The following is a 24993-nucleotide window of genomic DNA, read 5'->3' on the forward strand; positions in this document are numbered from 1 at the left end:
GGTCTGGCTTTTGCCCTCAGCTACTTGAAGTGATCTCTGGGCCCCTGGAATGTCCTGCCTGGTAAGAGTGGCTTGGTTTGCTTGGGGGCTCTGGCCACCAGTTTAATAATGTGATTTATGATGGGGGCTTCTGGATGCATCATATCAGGTCTGATCTCCAGAGGAACTTGAGACTAAAGGTATCTGCCCAAACTTCCAGAGAGACTGGAGACTAAAGGTAAACCACACAGGCAGTGTGTGGTCAAGCCCCCAATAAAACCTCTGGACACTTAAGGCTCAGAGGAGCTTCCCCAGCTGGCAATACTCTGCATGTATTACCATACACCGTGGCCAAGAGGAAACAACGCCGTCAGTGACCACACCAGGGAGAAGATGACTGGCAGCTCCATGTCTGGATGCCTCCTGGCTTCTGCCCCAGGGGTCTCTTCCTTTGGCTGGTTCTAATTTGTACCTTTCCACTGTAATAAAACTGTGGTAGTAAGTACGGCACTTTCATGAGTTTGGTGAGTTGTTTTAGTGAATCCTGGGGTTGTGGGGACGCTCAAATTTGCAGCCAGTATCTGAAGTAAGGGGCAGTCTTGGAACTATGCCTTCTAACTGTAGTTGGCTAAACTCCTTTGCACCAACCTTATAATTGTGGCCTATTTCTCTCTTGCTTGCTTTCTCTAATAGATGTGTTACACATGTAGTACAAATATATATATATATATATATGTTTACATACATGTATCTTTTATTATAGCACCTCTTATCCTTTTAGGAAGTAGATGGTAATAAATTTTATATAAATACTGGCATCCATCTATAAAGTGGAGACACAATCCACTTTTGAGCTATTTTAAACATTAAAAAATATGGGCCGGGTACAGTGGCTCACACCTGCAATCCCAACACTTTGGGAGGCCGAGGCAGGCAGATCACTTGAGCTCAGGAGTTGGAGACCACCCTGGCCAACATGGTAAAACCCCATCTCTACCAAAAAAAAAAAAATACAAAAATTAGCCGGACATGGTGGGGCATGCCTGTAGTCCCAGCTACTTGGGAGGCTGAGGCAGAAGAATTGCTTGAACCCAGGGGGCGGAGGTTGCAGAGAGCCGAGATCCTGCCACTGCACTCTAGCCTAGGTGACAGAGCCAGACTCCATCTCAAAAAATAAAAAAAGTGAAATACATGTATGTGAACATGGGCTCCAAAGGGACAAGAATGAGACTATGTCTTCAAGCACCCACAGAAGAGACACTGGAGACATGGTGTTGGTGTGACGGTGAGTGGGTCCAACTTGCTTGGGACTCCTGGGCTCACGCCATTCTCCTGCCTCAGCCTCCCGAGTAGCTGGGACTACAGGCGCCCGCCACCACGCCCGGCTAATTTTTTTGTATTTTTAGTAGAGACGGGGTTTCGTTTCACTGTGTTAGCCAGGATGGTCTTGATCTCCTGACCTCATGATCCACCTGCCTCAGCCTCCCAAAGTGCTGGGATTATAGGCATGAGCCACCATGCCCGGCCTAATATGCCTCTTTTTAAAAACGTGGCTGAGATACTGTGGCAGAAATATTTTGAATGGTCTCAGAATTGTTCAACACAGGGACCAGGAATTATGTTGGTTTCAGTTCTCATTGCCAACCCTGTTAAACTGAGCTCCAGGAGAAGAGAGAATAAGTCACACTCTTCCTAGTAAACTTGATGGCCTTTTCACATAGTGTAATTGAAAATTTTCCTTTTTAATGGCTGTATGATATTCCATTCAATTCGTGTACCACAATTCATTTAAGTTTTCTTGGATGGGTATGTTGGTTCCTTTTTTCTTTCCTTTTTTTTTTTATTTTATTTTTGAGACAGGGTCTCACTCTGTCACCCAGGCTGGAGTGCAGTGGCATGATCACAGCTTACTGCAGCCTTAACCTCCTAGGCTCACGCAGTTCTCCCACCACAGCCTCCAGAACAGCTGGGTCTACAGGTGCATACCACCACACCCAGCTAATTAGAAATTTTTTTTTTTGTTTGTTTTGTTTTGTAGAGACAATGTATTATTGCCCAGGCTGGTCTGGAACTCCTGGGTTCAAGGGATCCTCCTGCCCCTGTCTCCCAAAGTGCTAGGATTACAGGCAAGAGCCACCACACCTGGTGTTTTTTGCTTTATTTTAAAAAATACTACAATTAATGTCATTGTCCATATGGCTTTTCTATGTTTTGGATCATTCCTTTCAAACTTGTTCCTGGATGTGGAGTCACCAGATCAAAGGCTTTCAGCTTTTCAAGGCTTCTGACAGACATTACCAAGTTGCTTTCCAAAATGTTTGCAATGTTTATGGTTCTGCCAAAAGCATTTGAGAGAGCAGGAGATAGGTTTGAAATGTAACTACTGTCAGTTTGTAATGAAAATAATTATGAAAGAGAAATTTATGGTTCTTTTTTTTTTTTTTTTAAAGAGATGGGGTCTTGCTATGTTGCCAGGGTGGACTTGAACTCCTGCTCAAGTGATCCTCCCACCTCAGCCTCCCAGGTGGCTGGGATTACAAGCAGGCACCACTGTGCCGGCTTATGGTTTCTTCTTTGACCAAGTTCAAAGGATTTAGCATACTGCTTAACAAGTAAACAACAAAAACTATGAGTTCTTGTTTGTTTGCTTGTTTTTGCCAAGAGAACAGTATTTTATGGTTAACACAAAATCTGAAAAGCTGCTGTAGCTCCAACTTACCCACAAGCAATGGCACATCCCGATGGGGCATAAGCACACGCCATCACCCATGTGCAGGGCATGGTGACCGCATGCTCCTGAAACACAGCACAGAGTGAACAACTAGCACTTCTACACAAAAATCTGTTTTTTTTTTTTTTTTTTGAGATGGAGTCTCACTCTGTTGCCCAGGCTGGAGTGCAGTCACACAATCTCAGCTCACTCCAACATCCGCCTCCAGGGTTCAAGCGATCCTCCTGTCTCAGCCTCCTGAGTAGCTGGGATTACAGGCATGCACCACCACGCCTGGCTAATTTTTGTATTTTTAGTAGAGATGGGGTTTCACCATGTTGGCCAGGCTGGTCTCGAACTCCTGACCTCAAGTGATCTGCTCACCTCAGCCTCCCAAAGTACTGGGATTACAGGTGTGAGCCCCCATGCCTGGCCACAAAAATCTGAATGTTTAAATTTTAGAAAATAAAATCACCAGATGCCTACTGAATTACATTACAGTTTCAAAGTGGTATAGGGTAAAGATGGGCTCAAGACTTATGAGGGGACTCTCATAATCAACTTGATGTCACATATTTGAAAAGTTAAAAGCTCAACTAGAAAAAGCAAAACAAAACAAAACAAAAAAACCCTTCATGTTTTACTTCCTTCTTAATGTCATACTCGCTTTGTTCCTCTGCCTGAGTATCAGGGCCCCTTTTCTTTGGAAGGTATGCCCAAATCTCCTTTCAGATACATACTTTTCCTTGTTTACTCTGATTTCCATTTTCAAAATAGACTCTGGAATGACTTTTTATATATGTATTTTAAGCTTGTTTACTTGTGAGTCTGCAAGAGCCTGTGTCCACTATGGGTCCTAAACCATCCCAGGGAAGGTATGAATGGGCCGGGGGGAAGGGGAGGGTGATCTTGAGTTGTGCTCACTGATAAATGAGAACTAAGCACGACAGTCCCTGGCTTCTGGCTTCACAGAGGAAGAACGAGAACCACCGTGGCACAAGCGGCTGACCTGCGTGCAGTCGCACATCTTGGTGGTGGTGGAACCAGGACCAGAGTCCACGTATCCCATGGGAATAAGACCTCAGGCTCAGATGTATTGGAAACATGGCTCTGTTGTTTGCATATCTGCATGCAGGAGGATAGGGGTGACTCAGCCAGCCAGCAGCCAGGGACTGGCGCGCTTAGTTCTTAATGTTTCCAACGTACATTCAAGTGCTGGTCTTCTTTTCTGTTATAATTATATGTGTTTTTGCGGGGAAACACAGGCCCCAATACTGCCTGCCCAAATACTGTTGTCAATAGCAGCCCTGTAGGCTTTCAGAGGCCAAGAATAATCTACTGCTCTCCAGAGAATGAGCTGAGATAGCCACTGTCAGCACAGGGTATCCCAGGCCCCTTTCCTCACAAGTAATGGCTATATTCCCTGCCACGGGCCACAAGTGGCACCCTCGGCTCCCCAGAAATCAGTCTGTGCTCTATGCCAGGATAAGGTGTAAACAGAAGCAACTACACCCCTGCACAGTCCAGAAGGTGCTGAGAGAGACGAAGGCTTCCAAGGAGCTAGGCGCTATTAGCAAAGCCCTGTGCAAATTGTTGTCATTTTTATTTCTCAGGGTACTGACCATTAGGGACTCAACTCTACAGAATGGTTCTGGCCCCTCACTTGACCAGGTCATGTACCAGCTGCTTCCCACAACACTGACTAAACACACTCAACAATGCAGAATATGGCTGCTGTTCACTATGAGACAGAGACATAGACAGGTCTCATGTTTTTCATAGCATAAAGGCAGGCTTCCTAAATAAATATAGGAATTCTGATTTAATACACAATACTCTTTATTATAAATGCCAATGCAATGCAGGTGCGCCAGCATACCTGCACATAGGTTTTAGTCTTATCTTTCATTAAGAGCTAAAATTTAAATCTAAGTTGAGCTGTGCATGCCCAGGCCAGACTTGCAAGGGGATCAGACTGCATCACAGGGTAGCTCTGCCTAATCCCACTGCAGCCTCATCTTCCCCACCCTCCATGTGTTCATTCCCACAGGGCTATGGAGCCTGGTCAAAGAGAGAGGAGAGAGAATGGAGAATTTTGGTGCCTCTTATCACTCAGAAAACAAATAGTACATGCAGTAACACACGTGGACGCAAGTTCCCCATGCTCTGCCCATTCCCATGTTGGTACTGGCAGCCCCTATGGTGGCTCTAATAGTCCTCTTGGGGCGATAAGGGGAATAAATGCTGCAATGGGCCGGCTGAGCTGTTCAAACATGGATGGGCCTTCTTGGGGTTTCCATCCCTAGAGGCAACTACTTGCAGGGATACATGGAGAGAAATCAGGACAGGGCCGGGCAGCTGGACCAGAGCACCTTTAAGTAGGCTGGGATTCTGAAGTGTCTGTAACGTGGCTGGGAACAATGCCTCACCTTGTTCGTGGTGAAGGAATCCCACACGATCACCTTCCCATCCTGGAGGGAGAAGAGCAAACAGTTTAGGGGTTGTCAAGGTCTTACAGATTACTGCTGAGAATTCCTCATAAAAGCTGTGTCCAGCAGGGCAGTGTGAAGTAGAAAGCCAGAATGAGGATCTGGATTATCAAGACCCCCTAACCTACCCATGAAAAAAAGCGGGGTGAGTACGGGAGGGGCTGGATGTTCCAGCGGAGCCAAAAGATCAGTTCTCAACCTTACATTCCTTGGAAAGATACAACTACAGGAAACAACAAAACAACATGCAGACACTTCTTTCATACCATTTACAAACCACGCACAAATTGTTGGTGCACTATCATCACCTGCCTTACCTTAAATGTCAACAAATTATCCAGGGGAAAGATAAAGCTGACGTTACCTTTAGGTACCTGACAGGTAAATAATAAATCTTTTTCCCCCACAACATCTCCACTACTTTGTCCTTTCCCCCATTTGCTTTGGAGTCCATGGTCCCTGCGGCACCATCCAGGAACCCCCCTCCCCATTCTCTGTCCATTTCTCTGCCAGGGACAGCTGCGGAGGGGGCTGTATGGGCCTGAGATCAGTCTAATTCCTCCAGGTGCTCACAGATGTCACAGCTCCAGCTCTGACATTTCACACCTACATTGAGAACAACATGCGATATGCACCCATCGTGGTGGGAACCCCTGTGGGCAGCCGATCAGTAAGCAAACAGCACTCCCTGCCAGGGTGAACGCAGAGCTGGCCCTGCCACAGACAACGCTGCCACTTTCACTGTAACCCAGCTGTGGCCTCCCGGGGGTGTGGGTTGTGACTACAGCATCATCTATTTGTAATGAAAACCCATTAGAGGTAAATCCATGTGAGCCCTGGTCCCTGCAAAGCAGTCCTCTGCCCAGACCGTGGCATGCAGCTTGCTGGGCAGACAGTGGAAGAGGATCGGATCCTCAGGGATCAGAAGTCTACAGCCTCTATGGCAGGCTCGATTTTTTAATCACTCAAGCCATTTGGGGCCAAATTTTGGTGAACGAGGTGGCAGAGATATGGATGGAAAACATCACTTAAGGGCAGAAGCAAGATCGGATCTGCAGTGACATAGCTGCTTGCTTTGCATGAGCTGATGGAAGATTTCTGTGTTAACGCCATGCATGGCAGATGGACCCTGAAGCAAGGTCAAAGTTGGTGGTTTGGGGGCCTTCTGAGATTCCAAAGCACATTGGTTCTTCTGGTCTAATTTCTGCCTAAATGGCCACACACAGTGTGTGGGGTGGATTCAGTAAGCCTTCAGCGCAGAAACTGGAGTGGGGCCACACGCCTGTATCGTGGGGTCCTCCGCACCTGGAGCCCCCGATGGCTGGGGACTGGTTCCATGTATTGCCCACGTCAGCGACCACGTTAGGGGCTTCTTCCACCTCACTGCCTGCCTGTCCCCCATGTGTACTCTGGAGTCCCCATGTGTGCCACCCACTGTGTGCTCTGGGGTCTCATTAAACTAAGTATGGTCTCCTCGGTGAGCATAGATTTATGTGCAGGGGCCTACATACCCAGAGAGAATGTGCCTCTATGCCCAAGCCTTAATCCCACGTGGCTGGGGTGATCACTCTCCTGCATCTAAGCAGGAAGGCTGTTCATGAGTCCAAGTCTGTTCCAGAGGCTTCCTGCTTTCCAGCCTCCTCCCCACACCCACATCCACCTCTTCCTGCTCTGGAGCAGAGCGAGATGGACAGTGTGTGCCCAGCCCTGCTGAAGGTCCTCCCTCCCAACAGCAGTATGTGAGTGACGGAAAACCCAACACAAAGCCTACCTTGTCTGGATTTAAGAAGTCAAAAGGCTAGAGAGCGACATGGATATTCTGATAAGCACCTTATAAGAATAAGCTCTTGAAAAAGACTAGAAAGAAGTGCTCTAAAATAATAATAATGGGCAGGGCAAGGTGGCTCACGTCTATAATCCCAGTGCTTTGGGAGGCTGAGGCAGGAGGATCACTCGAGCCTAGGAGGTCAAGGCTGAAGTGAGATGCACTCCAGCCTGGGTAACAGAGTGAGACCCCATCTCAAGAAAAGAAAAAAGAAAAAAATAAATAACAATGGTTGTGACAGGCTGGTGGGAGTAAAAAGTTTTTATTTGTTTGTTTCTTTCATGTGGTAGAATACATAAGTGATAAATTTATTTTGATCTTAAAAAAAAAGCAAGTGCAATGTGACATACTAGATTTGTAGGTAATCCAGGAGAGTAATAACATTTGTCCTATCAAACGCAAAACTGACACAGACATTACAGTTTGCAGATTATCTAGAGTATATCCAGTTTTACAAGGGTTATATAAAAAAAAAAGCAAACCAACCTGCTTTTGGAAAAACTGAGCACAAGGCCCGGGTTGTGGGAAACCTATGCTGATCATAAAAATATGATTTATAGAATATCTTTTTTTTTTTTCTCTTTTTTTTTTTTTTGAGACGGTCTCACTGTGTTGCCCAGGCTGGAGTGCAGTGGCATAATCTCAGCTCACTGCAGCCTTGACCTCCTACACCCAAACGATACTCCCACCTCAGCCTCTAAAGTAGCTGGCACTACAGGCACGCACCACCATGCCCGGCTGATTTTGTATTTCTATTTTTGTAAAGACAAGGTCTCACCATTTGGTCTCAAACTCCTGGATTCAAGTGATCCTCCCGCCTTGGCCTCCCAAAGTGCTAGGATTATAGGCATAAGCCACTATAACCAGCCTATAGAATATCTCATGTGACTTCAGTTTATAGCTTTATGTCCAATACATGTTACATAAAAATAGACACCAAAAGTACTGAGCTGTGGGAGCCAGACTCCAAATGAGTTCCAAATCATTCTAGCCTCTTGATAGTCACACTTTTTTATAGTCTCTTTCCTCTTTATATCAGGGTTGTTCTGTGTGACCAACAGAATACAACAGGAGCAATGGACTGTCACCTCTGAGGCCAGGTCATGAAATATGGCATGGCCCTGCCTCTGCCCCTTCTTGTGGATCACTCGCTCTGGGAGAGGCCAGCTACTATGCTGTGAGCAGGTCGAATGGTGAGGAACTGAGGCCTCCAGCCAAGAGCCATGTGAACAAGGCACCCTGGAAGTGAGTCTCCACCTTAGTCCAGCTGTCAGCAACCAAAGCCCCGACCAACATCTTCACACAACCTCACAAACCACCCGCGCCCGAACCACCCAGTGGAGCCACTCCCGGATGCCTGACTCTCAGAAACCATGAGAGATAATTAAGCTGCTAAATTTGGGGGTAATTTTTTGGAGTAATAGATAATTAATAAATAATATACAAAATAAACTATGTAAATGATATGATTTTTAAAACTGTATTTTACAAGAGATGTATCTTAACATTGTTCTTTATGACATAAGAATTGCTAAACTCCTTAAGTTGAAAGAAAGTCACCGATAGAATCTTATGCCTTCAACTTGGAAAAAAAAGAATCTATTTAAAAACCGGTTTCATTTACAAATAAGACTTTGAAATTATTTTCAATGATTCATCATATTGGTTAAATATAGTCTACACTGTTTCAACTATTACCAACTTCAAATCTACCCAAATTAGTGAAGTTCTATAATATGTAAGAGAGTTCTTTATGCTAAATCACATCCTTCGGAGAATGAGCAAAGTCACAAAGATCAGAAGAGGGCTTTTGGAAAGGGATGCTCTCCTCCCCCTTAGCTATAAAATCCAAAACCCACTCACCAGTTATGCAGCAGGTGTGACATACCTGTGACGAGCTCACGATCCTCCTCTTATCTTTGCACCAGTCCATGCACAGGACTTTGTTCCCATGGCCTTTGAGGGTCCTTCTGGTCTTCATGACAAACTGCCCCAGGGCCTCCACCCGCTCTGCCACCTGGTGCACTGGAAAGACAAGGCCATAGTCAGTCCCCTTGCTAAGGACCAGGTTCTGGGCTTTGGGCTGGCACAGCACAGACATATGCTCTGCAGAGGGAGGCAGCCCCATGGGTTTCCTCCATAACAAGCCACAGCTTGAGTCTCTGATTCCTTACCATTACATCCTAGCAGCACTCCTTTTAAGATCAGTAGAGGGTAGAGAAAACACTGCCACTCTCTCTTTGTGTTTAAGACCCTATATTTTTCAAAGCAGTTTTATCTATGCATGTTGAGAGATTAACAACAAGACCACCTCATATTCATAAAGCACTACATAAAATTATTTCCTTTAAGGGACACAGCTCCAAGAGGAGGGCAGGACGGGCAGCAGAGTGAGACTGCTATGCCCATTTAGCAGGTAGGGAAACTGAGACTCACAGAGGTTATCTGGCTAAGACAAGTTCATACAACCAACAGCAAACCAGGCTGGGGCTTCTAGTTCTCCTGCCTACCACTCTGTCATCACAAGGAAAACTGACTTTACAAAACTGTCCCATCGGGACTATAAGGTACACCCTGCAGCTCTAGAGCTGGCTGTGTCTAGCTGACCCTCTGTGTGCCTAGCACCGGCCTGGACATGGCAGGTACCTCATACACATGGCGCAGGAAAGAATGAACCAGCAAACTGCCAAGCAAGCTGTCTGCAAACTGCACACCTGTGAGTTTACTGAAAAACTTAGTGTCCACAGAAATCAATGCAATGTCCTAAAAGTCTGAATACACAATCCAATCATAGCACCACCTACACCAGAAAGGAGATCCAAAAGTCAATCTCTCAGGGCTGGGACCACAAGCTTCTTTCCTGAGGCCAAGGGCGAGATTTCTAGGGGCTTGTAGAGAAGCTGAGACTGATGAGTCTGAGAGGGACAAGTCCGTAGGAAGTGGCTGGAAAGCCACAAAGACCAGCTGGTCCAGGCCCTTCAGGGGACGACGCCGAGGTCTGCAGGGATCCCATGGCCACTCCCCACTTCCCTCTCTTGTTGGTGGCTATGTGAGAAGGAGAAGCCAGGGCTCTGAACTCTCCATCTACATCTCCTTCCTTGAAACCTCTCAGCTGGCCTTTCTCCAGGCAGGTGAGGAGGGAAGAGGGCACTTTCAGGGGGGAACAGCCTAGGCAAACACACAGAGGAACAGGGTGGGAAGAGACAAGGCAGCTGCCCCTCATGTCTTCCCAGGGAGCTGCTGAGGCTTGACGGGGTCGTGGCCCATTTCTCTTCAACTGGAAGCCTGAGCCGAGAGGGGCTGACCCTGTGGTCTGAGCCCTACGACAGCAGCGTGCCTTCCTGGGAAATCCTTCCTCCCATCCTTCCCTCCCCAAATTGCTTCAGTGTGTATGTCCTAAAAACAAGGAACTCTCTTAAATAACCAAAGTGTAATGATCAAAATTAGAAAATTAATGCTGAAACAACACTAATCTACAGACTTATTGAGATACTGCCTATTGTCCAAATAATAACCTTCACAGCAAAAGAAAATCCACGGTCATAGATTGCATTCAGTTGCCATGTTTATTTAGCCTCCAGTTATTTGGTTCCTTCTTGTAATGTGGTCTGATGCTTCCTTGAGATTAGTTTGGGTAAAACATGTTTGGCAGGGACATAGAGTGGGGTGCTGAGCTAATGTCACTGAATCCCACCTGGGCACATGAGTCCCACTGCTGGTGGGGTCACCGGGGATCATCTGGTTAAGGGGGCACCTGCCAGGTCTCTCCACTGGAGAGTTACCATCTTACCTTTTGTAATGAAACGTGTCTTGTTGGAGAGGTACTCTGAGGCTATATAAACATCGTGTTACCCCTCAAACCCCAACGGACTTATTTTAATACCACTAATGATTCTGGCCTGAATGAGTGATTGTGATGATGGCTGGCAAGTGGTGATCTTTCTCAGTCCATCCTTCCCTCTGCACTCATTAGTTGGCTTTCTAAGGAGGAGCTCTGCCTCCTCTCCCAGTTATTTATTTATTCATTCATTTACATCAGTAGAGACTCATGGGTTCTTACTTTATTCAAGAGGTTGTAATCCATTACTAATACTATTGACTTTGATCTTCAAATTGTCCCAGGTGATGGGGAGCCCCATCAAGCAGGTTCCCGTGACCTTCTGACACGTCCCCCTCATAGTCTGAGCACTTCTCATTTCAAGCTTCTGTTGTTCCTTCCCTGTCCTTGCTCTACAATCAGCTGCTTCTCCAAAGAACTAAAAGTTCCTTTTAGTTGCCTCATTTCTTTGTGATAAAAGAGCAAAGTTGCACGTGGGCTAAAAGTCTTTGCGAAAACCCAAACTGTAAAAATACTTGCTAAACTAGGCCAGGCACGGTGGCTCACGCCTGTAATCCCAGCACTTTGGGAGGCCAAAGTAGGTGGATTGCTTGAGCTCAGGAGTCTGAGATCAGCCTGGGCAACATGGTGACACCGTCTCTACCAAAAATACAAAAACTTGGCTGGATGTGGTGGCACATATCTGTGGTCTCAGTTACTTGGGAGGCCAAGGTAGGAGAACTGCTTGAGCCCGGGGACAAAGGTCGCAGTTGGCAGAGGTTGCAGTGAGCTGAGATTGCGCCACTGCACTCCAGCCTGGGTGACAGAGCTAGACCTTGTCTAAAAATACAAACAAACAAACAAACAAACAAACAAAACAAAAACCTTGCTAAACTCTAAAGTGCTACATGAATGTTCAATTATTATGCCGTTGCTTCTGCTAAAACATTGCATTATTTACTGCCACAAACAGCATATTCGTCTATTACAGATACGTTCTTTACAAAACACATCTAATAAAGTTTAAAAACAGATTGAATTTTCCAAATTCTTATAGGCCTTTTTTTTTTTTGAGTCGAAGTCTCGCTCTGTCACCCAGGCTGGAGTGCAGTGGCGCCATCTTGGCTCACTGCAACCTCTACCTCCCGGGTTCAAGTGATTCTCCTGCCTCAGCCTCTGGAGTAGTTGGGATTACAGGCATGTAGTGCCACGCCCAGCTAATTTTTGTATTTTTAGTAGAGACGGGTTTCACCATGTTGGCCAGGATGGTCTCAATCATCTGACCTCGTGATCCACCCACCTTGGCCTCCCAAAGTGCTGGGATTACGGGAGTGAGCCACCGCGCCCGGCCATATAGGCCTTTTATATAAGGCTCTATCGGCCCAGAGTTGTGAGCATATTTTATTTAGTATTTTACTTTGAAATTTTACATCAATATTATTGCTGCTTCCCCCAATTCAGCATTAGGATAGCCATAGCTTTTTGATAATTTCCCTTTTAATAAAAAAGATGATTCATCCAACCAAAATAGGGTCCTCCTTACATAATATGAATTTGAATAGATCCCAACTATTAATTATTTTTTCTCACTACATTTTTTCTTCCCACATGTAGATCACTGCCAACCCACTCCATCCTGTTTCTATCTGCCAAATTTTGCATCCATTGAATTAAAAAAAAATTTTTAAATTAAAAATCAGGAAGTTAAAAAAAAGACCTGGAAATGAGCTGAATACGTGCTGGGTATTATTTGTGCGAACTTGGTTCAGGGCAGATGTGGTTTCTCCTCTGCCTTCTGGAGGACCATTCCTCCAGGATTTAATTTTTTTTTTTAATGTTGAATATAACCAGCTGGTTTCTATAATAAGAATTTGCTAGAATATAATGACTACCTGTTAAGAAATTCCACTAGCTCCAGGAAGACAGGAGTGCTGTCTTGTTTGATCTTCTTCAGAGGCAAAACTGGAGCAAAGCAGTTAAAAATCCAGGCTCTGGATTTGGGGGCTTGGGTCAAAGCCTGGCTCTGCCACACACCAGCTGCACAACCTTGAGCAAATCATGTACCTTCTCACCACCTCTCTTCCCCTGTGGGGTTGTGGGGACAACTATTCAAGCCTGGCACAAAAGGGAACACTTGATAAGGGTTGGCTATGACATTCTCCAGCTTGGCATACAGTGAGTACCCAGTAATATTTACTGAAGGAATAAATGAAATGCTTAGTATTTATTAAATTTCAATCAACGGTAGCAATCCTAAGCAGCAGTTTTTGGTGGGCGAACAAAACAATCAAGCCTCTTTGCCTTCTTTTTCTGTACCTCTCCCTATCCCTAATCCATCATCCCTACTTCAGCTGTCAAGCAACTCATCAATTTAACAGGGCACGCTCACTAGCACTGGGAGTGGGAGGCACACACATGGTTTCAGACCTATTTTCTGATCCAAGGAGCTCACCAGCCTTTTTTTAAAAAAAGTTCCTTTTTTTTTCATTTTCCCCTCCTGGCCCTATCCTGTTCCCTGAGCAACTTGGATTTGGACTTTACCACGCACGAACCCTTAAACCATTTAGATACAGCTCAAATTCTTTCCTAGTTCATTCCAGTTCAGTCTGTGCCAGCCTCTGGGACCACCCAGATATATGAGAGTCAGTCCCCGCCCTCACTGGAGTTTAGAGTCGAGGGAAGAGATGGAGCCATAATGATGATTTCCATACAACATGGGACTTGCTAAGCTAGATGTGTGGACACAGGAAGCTTCTGTCCCACAGGATGGGGCACTGCACTGGGCCTTTTGGGGTGGCATCTGAGCTCAGTCGAAAGGATAAAAAGGTGAGTCAGATCAGAGGAGGTCCTAGGTGGGTAGGCTAAGCTGAGGAAATGGCAAAAGCAAAGGTCCAACAATAATACTGATGTAAAATTTTTTACACCAGTATTTTTTAGGAGTGGAATAAACAACTTGATTGCATAGTAAGGGGTGGGTGCGGGCAAGTAATGGTGCTGTACACCCGTGACAGAGCTCATTTATCCCACTGTGACAGCAGGCTGCTGTCTTCAGAGGAGTGGCATGGTCGGATCTGCCTTCTCATGACTATGTGTGGCTGCAGCGTTGGAGGACAGCGTTGACAGAGACAACACTGGAGGAGGGAAACCAGGGAAGAGACTCCTCTTCTTTGGCAGCCCCCTCTCCAGCAGACACACCATCTGCTGCACCACCCTTCTCTGTGGTCCCTCCAAGGTCAGACTGGAACAGCCTAGAAACTGCTCCCTGTCCCTGGATGTTCTCCTTGCCATGTCCAGGGAGAGGATGCTTGCCTCTGTGGCCTCCCTGCTCGGTTGGGTCCTGTGAAGCTTGAGATGCTGAATATTCTGGATGCCAGTCCAGACCAAGGAATCAGAATCAAAGTCATGGCTGGAACTCAAGAGGAAGTGTAGGCCAGTGAATGCTGCTTGAATGACGGTTCCAGAATCTCTACTATGTGCCAAGAACTGTGCCAGGTGCTTGGGTACAGAAAAGAGTAAGACAGTCTCTGCTCTTACTGAGCTCACAGTCTGGAGGGGGCAGACAGGTCAGCACCCAGGTAACAACTACAGTGCAGTGCGATGGTGGCTGACAGAGGCTGTCACCCAGGGTCAGGGAGCCAGAGGGGAACAGACTCTGCTGGCAGGCGTGGTCATTAGAGGTGATGTCACTGAAGCCTGGTTTGAAGGATGCACAGGAGTTGGGGTGGAAAAGGGTAGGTGGGAAATTAGCTTTTTTTTTTTTTTTTTGAGATGGAGTTTCACTCTGTTGCCCAGGCTGGAGTGCAATGGCATGATCTTCGCTCACTGTAACCTCTGCCTCCTGGGTTCAAGTGATTCTCCTGTCTCAGCCTCCTGAGTAGCTGGGATTCCAGGCCCATGCCACCACACCTGGCTAATTTTTGTGTTTTTCATAGAGATGGGGTTTCACCATGTTGGCCAGGCCGGTCTCGAACTCCTGACCTCAGGAGATCCACCCGCCTCTGCCTCCCAAAGTGTTGGGGTTACAGGCATGTGCCACCGTGCCCGGCCAGGAAATTAGCTTCTTAATGTCTACTTTTGTTGCTGTTTTTTAGGAAAATGGCAGACAATGACCCAATCCATGGGAGTGTTCTAAGGTTCAACTGAGAAGGCAAATTAAAGTGCCTAACAGGCAGCTGGCAGGCCAGGAGTGGCAAAACTAGAGTTGGTGTACTAGGAGCTGAGAACTAGAAGACTGGAAACAACATGACCCAAAGAGAAACAGGGCTTTTGAAATGGGGGAGCCATGAAAACTAGAGATCATGTTTAGAATAACAGAGAATGGGTGAATGAAAAGAGGGGTTGCGAATGGAGGGACGGGTTTGTCTTGATTGCCTTTTATAGAATTATAGAAGTAAATGTATATTCATTGAAAATAATCAGAAAATAAAAATATATGGTCACTTATAATTCTGCTTAGACTGACCATTCTTATCATTTGGTGTGTACCCTCCCAGCCTTTCCTCCACACATGTGCACACACATATATATGTGTGTAAGCAGACAACATGCCGCATAAAATTTGGGGGACTACAGGCATGGGATTACAGGTGTGAGCTGCCACACCCAGCCTATCTATCATTTTTAATGACTCCATAACATTCCACTGTATACACATACTATAATCTCTGAATCTCCTACTGGTGGATACTTACTTTGTCCCAGGGCTACCATGATACCCTTGTACTGTATTATCTCCTTAGATAAATTCCAATTCGTGGAATTACTGAGTCAAAGGGAAAGCATATTTTTTAAGGCTTCTGATATATGTTACCAATATCCACCATTGATTGTTTGTCTCTGGGTGACGGGCACTGGGCTGAGTGCTTTACACAACAGCCTGAGGACAAAGGCTTTATCTCCATTTCTACAGATGAGGAGCCTGGAGCTCAGAGAGGCTAAGGACCTCATGCACACATACTTGGATCCCTAAGAACATTTACATACCTTCAATAATGGGCGACTCTGTGGGCGGGTAGCTATCATTATTTAGAAAATCAAGGAGTAGTTGAGGCATTGACAATGGCTTCTAAGTCCAGGAGACATCCTAACTTTGGATCCTCCATGCCTCTTTCTTTTTTTGAGACAGAGTCTCAGTCTGTTGCCCAGGCTGGAGTGCAGTGGCGTGATCTTGGCTCATTGCAACCTCCACCTCCCAGGTTCAAGCAATTCTCATGCCTCAGCCTCTCAAGCAGCTGGGATTACAGGCACACGCCACCATGCCCAGCTAATTTTTGCATTTTTTTAGTAGAGATGGGGTTTTACCATGTTTTCCAGGTTGGTCTTGAAGTCCTGGCCTCAAGTGGTCCACCCACCTCAGCCTCCCAAAGGGCTGGGATTATAGGTGTGATCCATCGTGCTCGGCCATACCTCTTTAATGTTGCCAGATCAATGGGTCACAGAGCTAGAGAGCCTAGATCAGGAGTGAAGAAACCTGCCTGGGTCTTGGCTTGGCAGCCACTTGGCTGGAAGAATCATGGAAAGTTAGAGCCAGAAGAGAACTGAATGACTCAACAAGAAAGGACTGAGCACCTTTCACAGTCTGGCCCTGTGCTGCGTGCCAGGCTGAACACGATGGACGGGTCAACTGGATAGCACTTGGAGTTGGGTAACCATGTGGAGCGATAGTCTTCAAGCTCCCATTTTACCTGTAGAAGTCTCCTGCAACTGCCTCTGCTTTGGCTCATGGACAAAATCTTATCAGAAGTCTAATACGGAAAACAGATGAAAGCAGAGCTGAGCTGGTGAACAGTGGAGGGAGGGTGACAGCCAGACACAAAGGCACGTCTACCCGTAAGTTCCAAATATCACGTCTACCCTTGGAGTCCAAACAGCAAGCGTGAAGGCCAGTGAGCTACACCAAGCCCCCTTGCTTCTGAGAAAAGGAAAATGGGGCCTGAGGGAAGAGCACAGTTAACAAATTAAAGGTGAACACATATCTCCTCTGAGCCTGCACCCTGCTCTGTAAAATGAGGGTATTACAGAGTATCTCACAGGGCCTTGGAAATATAATTCCGGCAAAAACTTAACTTTTCATCACGATGTGGCTTACTCTCAACTTTCAGGAAATAGTTTTGTTATTTATTTTATAATCTGTGCATACATGAACTGAAAGCAAAAGATATGGTGTGCAGCTCAATACACAAGAATTCAAACCATGTAAATTTATAAAGTGAAAATTCACAACAGGGTCCTTCTCATTACATTATAAGGCAATGGAAAAAAAAAAAAAGGAACCAAAGCATGAACAAGGTCTAAAATGTCCCTGAAAATGAATACTCTGAAACTGACTGTAAAGAAGACAAGTGAGATGTCTTAAATAGGAAAACAAAACTATTTAAAAAATGATCTGGAATCACTTTCAAATTTGCACTAATATATAGTCTTTTCATGGCCACCTTTTGGTAGATTAAAGGAATCAAGGAGAAAAAAAATTTAATGCTAATTTAAAAAAACTCACGTAGTCTGATTCTGTGCCAAAGTAGAATGGGATAGGATGGATACAAAACCCGCAAACAGGCGGATCCGAGTGCAATGGTGTTTACTACTAATTGATTACAACCAGTTACAGATTTCTTTGTTCCTTCTCCACTCCCCCTGCTTCACTTGACTAGCGTTAAAAAACAAAACCAGAAAAAAAAAAAAACCACAAGACGGGCCAAGATGGCTGATCGGAAGCAGCTGCGACCCGCAGCGCTCGTGGAGAACGGAAGGAATGGCGATTGAATTCCACACCTTCAACTGAGGTATTCAGATTCTTGCGTTGGGACTGACTAGCTAGTCGGGGCGACTCACAGAGAGCGAGGAAAAGCAGGGTGGGGCGATGGCCCACCCGAGTGCAACACTGAGCGAGGGGAGCCCCGACCACCGGCCAAGGGAGGCGGTGAGTGATTGTGTGACCCCGCCCGGGAAACCAGGGTTTTCCCATAGATCTTTGCAACCTGTGGATCGTGAGATGACCTCGTGAGCCCAAGCCACCGAGGGCCTTGGGTCCAAAGCACAGAGCTGTGCGGACTCTCGGTGGCAGCGTGGGCACACACAGAGACCCAGGAGTTTTTGCAAACTCCGGCCCAGGGAAGTCCTGTGAGGAAAGAGATCCATCTATTCCCCTAGGAAGGGGGGTGACGCCAGGGAGCCAAGCACCGTAGTTCAGTGGGCCCCACTCACACAGCACCTCACAGGCTGAGACTCACTGTCTTGTAATTCCAGCCAGCCAGTGGTAGAGGTTGGAGACGGCCTGCGACGACCGAGCTGGGTGGATGGGTAGGAGGGACAGACACCATACCTGCAGCTCAAGTCGGCCATCCTGGTCTGCCAGCTCCCGGGAGTCAGGGTGGTCCAAACTGGGAGGAATTCCCCACAGCGCAGCACAGCTGCTGTGGCAGGTCATGGCCAGACTGCTACTTTAAGTGGGACCTGGATGCTCTGGAGAGTCTGCGTGGTCTGGATGAGGGAGGTTTCCCTCAGCACAGCGCACCTGCTCCACCAGGGGGCAGCCAGACTGCTTCTTTAAGCGAGTCCCTGATCCCATTCCCCTTGGCTGGGTGAGACCTCCCAGCAGGAGTCTACAAATGCCTCCTCCAGGAGCATTCCAGATGGCGTCAGGTTGGTGCCCCTCTGGGATGGAGTCTCCAGAGGAAGGAGCTGGCTGCCATCTTTGCTGTTTTGCAGCCTTCACTGGTGATACCTCCAGGTGCAGGAGAGACCCAGGCAATAAGGGTCTGGAGTGGCCCCCCAGTAAACCGCAGCAGCCCTGTGGAGGAGAGGCCTGACTGTTAAAAGAAAAACAGGCCGGGCACGGTGGCTCACACCTGTAATCCCAGCACTTGGGGAGGCCGAGGCAAGAGGATGACAAGGTCAGGAGTTCAAGACCAGCCTGACCAACATGGTGAAATACAAATACGCAAAATACTAAAAATACAAAAATTAGCTGGGCGTGATGGCGGGTGCCTGTAATCCCAGCTACTTGGGAGGCTGAGGCGGGAGAATCGCTTGAACCTGGGAGGCAGAGGTTGCAGTGAGCTGAGATGGTGCCATTGCACTCCAGCCTGGGAGACAACAGCAAGATTCTGTCTAAAAAAAAAAAAAAAAAAAAAAGCTGGGTTCGGTGGCTCAAGCCTGGAATCCCAGCACTTTGGGAGGCCGAGGCGGGTGGATCACGAAGTCAGGAGATCGAGACAATCCTGGCTAACACGGTGAAATCCCGCCTCTACTAAAAATATAAAAATAAAAAAAATTAGCTGTGTGTGGTGGCGGGCGTGCCTGTAGTCCCAGCTGCTCAGAAGACTGAGGCAGGAGAATGGCATGAACCTGGGAGGCGGAGCTTGCAGTGAGCCGAGAGCGCAACACTGCACTCCAGCCTGGGCGACAGAGCCAGACTCCATCTCAAAATAAATAAATAAATAAAAATAAAGAAAGCAACAACAGCATCAAGACTCCACAAAAACCCCATTCAAAGGTCAGCAACCACAAAGACTGAAGATAGATAAGCCCACAAAGATGAGAAAGAATCAATGCAAAAACGCTGAGAACTCAAAAAGCCAGAGTACCTCTTCTCCACATGATCACAGCATCTCTACAGCAAAGGCACAGAACTGATTGAGGCTGAGATAGAGGAACTGACAGAAGTAGGCTTCAGAAGGTGGGTAATAATGAATTTCACTGAGCTAAAGGAGCATGTTCTAACCCAATGCAAAGAAGCTAAGAATCATGATAAAACATTACAGGAGCTGAGAACCAAAATAGCCAGTTTAGAGAGGAACATAAATGACCTGATAGGGCTGAAAGATACAACACAAGAATGTCACGATGCAATCACAAGTATCAACAGGTGAACAGACCAAGCGTAGGAAACAACCTCGGAGCTTGAAGATTATCTTTCTAAAATAAGGCAAGCAGACAAGAATAGAGAAAAAAGAATGAAAAGGAATGAACAAAACCTCCAGTAAATATGGGATTATGTAAAAAGACTGAACCTACAACTGATTAGGGTACCTGAAAGATATGGGGAGAATGGAACCAAGCTAAAAAACATACTTCAGGATATCATCCAGGAGAACTTCCCTAACCTAAGAAGACAGGGCAATGTTCAAATTCAGGATATCCAGAGAACCCCAGTAAGATATTCCCCGAAAAGATCAACCCCAAGACACATAATCATCAGATTCTCTAAGACTGAAATGAAAGAAAAAATGTTAAGGGCAGCCAGAGAGAAAGGCAAAGGGAAGCCCGCCAGACTAACAGCAGACCTCTCAGTGGAAAACTTATGAGCCCGAAGAGAGTGCGGCCAATATTCAACATTCTTAAAGAAAAGAATTTCCAACCCAGAATTTTATATGCAGCCAAGCTAAGCTTCATAAGCAAAGGAGAAATAAGATCTTTTTCAGACAAGCAAATGCTGAGGAAATTTATCACCACCAGGCCTGCCCTGTAAAAGCTCCTGAAGGAAGCACTAAATATGGAAAGGAAAAACTGTTACCAGCTACTACAAAAAAAACAAAACAAAAACTGAAGTATAAGTACACTGTGAAGCACCTACACAAACAAGTCTGCAAAATAACTAGCTAGCATCATGATGACAGGATCAAATTCACACATGACAATATTAACCTTAAATGTAAATGGGCTAAATGCTCCAATTAAAAGACACAGAATGGCAAGCTGGATCAAGAGTCAAGACTCATTGGTATACTATATTCAAGAGCCCCATCTCACATGCAAAGACACGCATAGGCTAAAAATAAAGGGATGGAGGAAAATTTACCAAGCAAATGGAAAACAGAAAAAAGCAGGCACTGCAATCCTAGTTTCCAACAAAACAGACTTTAAACCAACAAGATAAAAAAAGACAGAGAAGGGCATTACATAATGGTAAAGTGTTCAATTCAACAAGAAGAGCTAACTATTCTAAATATATATGCACCCAATACAGGAGCACCCAGATTCATAAAGCAAGTTCTTACAGATCTACAAAGAGACTTACACTCCCACACAATAATAGTGGGAGACTTTTAACACCCCACTGGCAATACTGGACAGATCATTGAGACAGAAAATTAACAAAGATATTCAGAACCTGAACTCAGCTCTGGATAAAGTGGACCTGACAGATATCTACAGAATTCTCCATCCAAAAACAACAGAATATGCATTCTTCTCATGACCACATGCCACTTACTCTAAAATTGATCACATAATTGGAAGTAAAACTCTCCTTAGCAAATGCAAAAGAACTGAAATCATAACAGTCTCTCAGACCACAGCGAAATCAAATTAGAACTCAAGATTAAGAAACTCACTCAAAACCACACAACTACATGGAAATTGAACAACCTGTTCCTGAATGACTCCTAGGTAAATAATGAAATTATGGCAGAAATCAAGAAGTTATTTAAAACTAATGAGAACTAACAGACAACGTACCAGAATCTCTAGGACACAGCTAAAGCAATGTTAAGAGGGAAATTTTAGCACTAAATGTCTATATTAGAAAGCTAGAAAGATCTCAAATCAACAACCTAACATCACAGCTAAAAGAACTAGAGAACCAAGAGCAAACAAACCCCAAAGCTAGCAGAAGACAAGAAATAACCAAGATCAGAGTGAAACTAAAGGAGATAGAGACATGAAAAACCCTTCAAAAAAATCAATGAATCCAGGAGCTGGTTTTTTGAAAAAATTAATAAAACAGACCACTAGATAGATTAATAAAAGAGAGGAGAATCAAATAGACACAATCAGAAATGATAAAGGGGATATCACCACTGACCCCACAGAAATACAAACAACCATCAGAGAATATTACAAATACCTTTATGCACATAAACTAGAAAATCTAGAAGAAATGGATAAATTCCTAAATGCATACACCCTACCAAGACTGAACCAGGAAGAAATGGAATCCCTGAATAGACCAATAATGGGGTCTGAAATTAAGGCAGTAACAAATAGCCTACCAACAAAAAAAAGCCCAGGACCAGACAGATTTACAGCTGAATTTTACCAGAGGTACAAAGAGGGGCTGGTACCCTTTCTTCTGAAACTATTTCAAACAATTGAAAAGGAGGGACTCCTCCCTAACTGATTTTATGAGGTCAGCATCATCCAGATATCAAAACCTGGCAGAGATACAACAAAAAAAGAAAACTTTGGCCGAGTGCAGTGGCCCACATCTGTAATCCCAGCACTTTGGGAGGCTGAGGCGGGTAGATCACCTGAGGTCAGGACTTCGAGACCAGCCTGGCCAACATGGTGAAACCCTGTCTCTACTAAAAAATACAAAAAATTAGCCGGGCATGGTGGCAGGCGCCTGTAATCTTAGCTACTTAGGAGGCTGAGGCAGGGAATCGCCTGAACCCAGCAGGTAGAGGTTGCAGTGAGTTGAGATCATGCCATTGCACTCCAGACTGGGCAACAGGAGCAAAACTCCATTTCAAAAAAAAAAGAAAAGAAAAAAGAAAACTTCAGGCCAACATCCCCCTGATGAAGATTGGTGCAAAAATCATCAATAAATGATTCCCAATACTGGGAAACTGAATCCAGCAGCACATCAAAAAACTTATCCAACACTATCAAGTTGGATTCATCCCTAGGATGCAACATTGGTTCAACATACTCAAATCAGTAAATATAATTCATCATATAAAAAAAACTAAAGAAAAAAACCACATGATTACCTCAATAGACACAGAAAAGGCCTTCAATAAAATTCAACATCCCTTCATGTTAAAAACTAGCAATAAACAAGGTATTGAAGGAACATATCTCAAAATAATAAGAGCCACATATGATAAACTTACACCGAATATCATACTGAATGGGCAAAAGCTGGAAGCATTCCCCTTGACTGGCACAAGACAAAGATGCCCTCTCTCTCCACTCCTATTCAATATAGTATTGGAAGTTCTGGCCAGGGCAATCAGGTAAGAAAAAGAAATAAATGATATTCAAATAGGAAGAAGGGAAGTCAAATTATCTTTGTTTGCAGATGACAAGATCCTGTATCTAGAAAAACCTCATCGTCTAAGCCCAAAAGTTTCCTAAGCTAATAAGCAACTTCAGCAAAATCTCAGGATACAAAATCAATGTGCAAAAATCACTAGAGAGCCAAATCATGAGTGAACTCCCATTCATAATTGCTACAAAGAGAATAAAATACCTGGGAATACAGCTAACAAGGGAAGTGAAGGACCTCTTCAAGAAGAACTACAAACCACTGCTCAAGGAGATCAGAGAGGGCACAAACAAATGGAAAAACATTCCATGCTTATGGATAGGAAGAATCAACACAGTGAAAATGGCCATATTCCCCAAAGTAATTTATAGATTCAATGCGATTCCTGTTAAACTACCATTGACATTCTTCATAGAATAGAAAAAAAACTATTTTAAAATTCATATGGGACGAAAAGAGAGCCCATATAGCCAAGATAATCCTCAGCAAAAGGAACAAAGCTGGAGGCATCAGGCTACCCAACTTCAAACTATACTACAAGGCTACAGTAACCAAAACAGCATGGTACTGGTACAAAAACAGACACATAAACCAATGAAACCGAATAGAGAGCTCAGAAATAAGATTGCACACCTACAATCAACTGATCTTTGATGAACCTGACAAAAACAAGCAATGGGGAAAGGATTCCCTATTTAATAAATAGTGCTAGGAGAACTGGCTAGCTATATGCAGAGGACTGAAACTGAACCCCTTCCTTACATCTTATACAAAAATTAATGCAAGATGGATTAAAGACTTAAATGTAAAACTCCAAACTATAAAAACTCTAGAAGAAAATCTAGGCAATACCAGGCCAGGTGTGGGGGCTCACGCCTGTAATCCCAGCATTTTGGGAGGCCAACGCAGACGAATCACTTGAGGTCAGGAGTTTGAGACCAGACTGGCCAACATGGTGAAACCCCGTCTCTACTAAAAATACAAAAATTAGGTGTGGTGGCGCATGCTTGTAGTCCCAGCTGCTTGGGAGGCTGAGGCACTAGAATCACTTGAACCTAGGAGGCGGAGGTTGCAGTGAGCCAAGATCGCGCCACTGCACTCCAGCCTGGGTGACTGAGGCAGGCAGATCACCTGAAGTCAGGAGTTTGAAACCAGCCTGGCCAACATGGTGAAACCCCGTCTCTAATAAAAATACAAAAAATTAGCTGGACATGGTGGTGGGCACCTGTAATCCCAGCTACTCAGGAGGCTGAGGCAGGAGAATAGCCTGAACCCAGGAGGCGGAGGCTGCAGTGAGCAGAGATCACGCCATTGCACTCCAGCCTGGGTGACAAGAGCGAGACTCTGTCTCAAAGAAAAGGAAAGAAAAAGAAAAGAAGATAAGAGAAGAGAAAAAGAAAAGAAAGAAAGAGGAAAACCTAGGCAATACCATTCAGGACATAGTCACGGGCCAAAGATTTCATAACGAAAACACCGAAAGTAATTGCAACGCAAGGAAAAATTGATAAATGGGATCTAATTAAAACAAAGGGCTTCTGCATAGCAAAATAAACTACATCAGAGTGAATGGACAAACTACAGAAGGGAGAAAATGTTTGCGATCTATCCATCTGATAAAAGTCTAATATCCAGAATCTACAAGAACTTAAACAAATTTACAAGAAAAAAAACCCCATTAAAAAGTGGGCAAAGGACATGAACAGACACTTCTCAAAAGAAGATACTCATGCAGCCAACAAACATGAAAAAAAGTTCAATATCACTGATCATTAGAGAAATGCACATTAAAACCACAATGAGATACCATCTCATGTCAGTCAGAAAGGTGATTATTAAAAAGTCAAGAAGCAACAGATGCTGGCGAGGTTGCGGAGAAAAAGGAATGCTTCTACACTGTTGGTGGGAATGTAAATTAGTTCAACCCTGTGGAAGACAGTGTGGCAATTCCTCAAAGATCTAGAAGCAGAAATGCCATTTGACCCAGCAATCCCATTACTGGGTATATATCCAAAGGAATATAAACCATTCTATTAAAAGACACAAGCACACATGTTCATTGCAGCACTATTTACAATACCAAAGACATGAAACGAACCCAAATGGTCATCAATGATAGACTGGATAAAGAAAATGTGGTACATACATACCAGGGAATACTATGCAGCCATAAAAAGGAACGAAATA

General features: G+C 45.0%; 1 protein-coding gene across 1 annotated transcript in view; it reads right to left on the reverse strand.

The window, feature by feature from the left end:
• GNB5 (G protein subunit beta 5) overlaps positions 1 to 24993 on the reverse strand; it is a 57447-nt gene that overhangs the window by 22089 nt on the left and 10365 nt on the right. The window contains exons 2-4 of the mRNA XM_032174173.2: positions 8892 to 9028; positions 5119 to 5160; positions 2699 to 2775 (exon numbers count right to left, since the gene is read on the reverse strand). Of these exons, the coding sequence (XP_032030064.1) occupies positions 2699 to 2775; positions 5119 to 5160; positions 8892 to 9028 (256 nt within the window). The remainder of the gene's footprint in view (positions 1 to 2698; positions 2776 to 5118; positions 5161 to 8891; positions 9029 to 24993) is intronic.

The sequence above is a fragment of the Hylobates moloch genome, unplaced genomic scaffold, assembly GCF_009828535.3.
Source record: "Hylobates moloch isolate HMO894 unplaced genomic scaffold, HMol_V3 SCAFFOLD_14, whole genome shotgun sequence".
NCBI classification, from domain to species: domain Eukaryota; kingdom Metazoa; phylum Chordata; class Mammalia; order Primates; family Hylobatidae; genus Hylobates; species Hylobates moloch.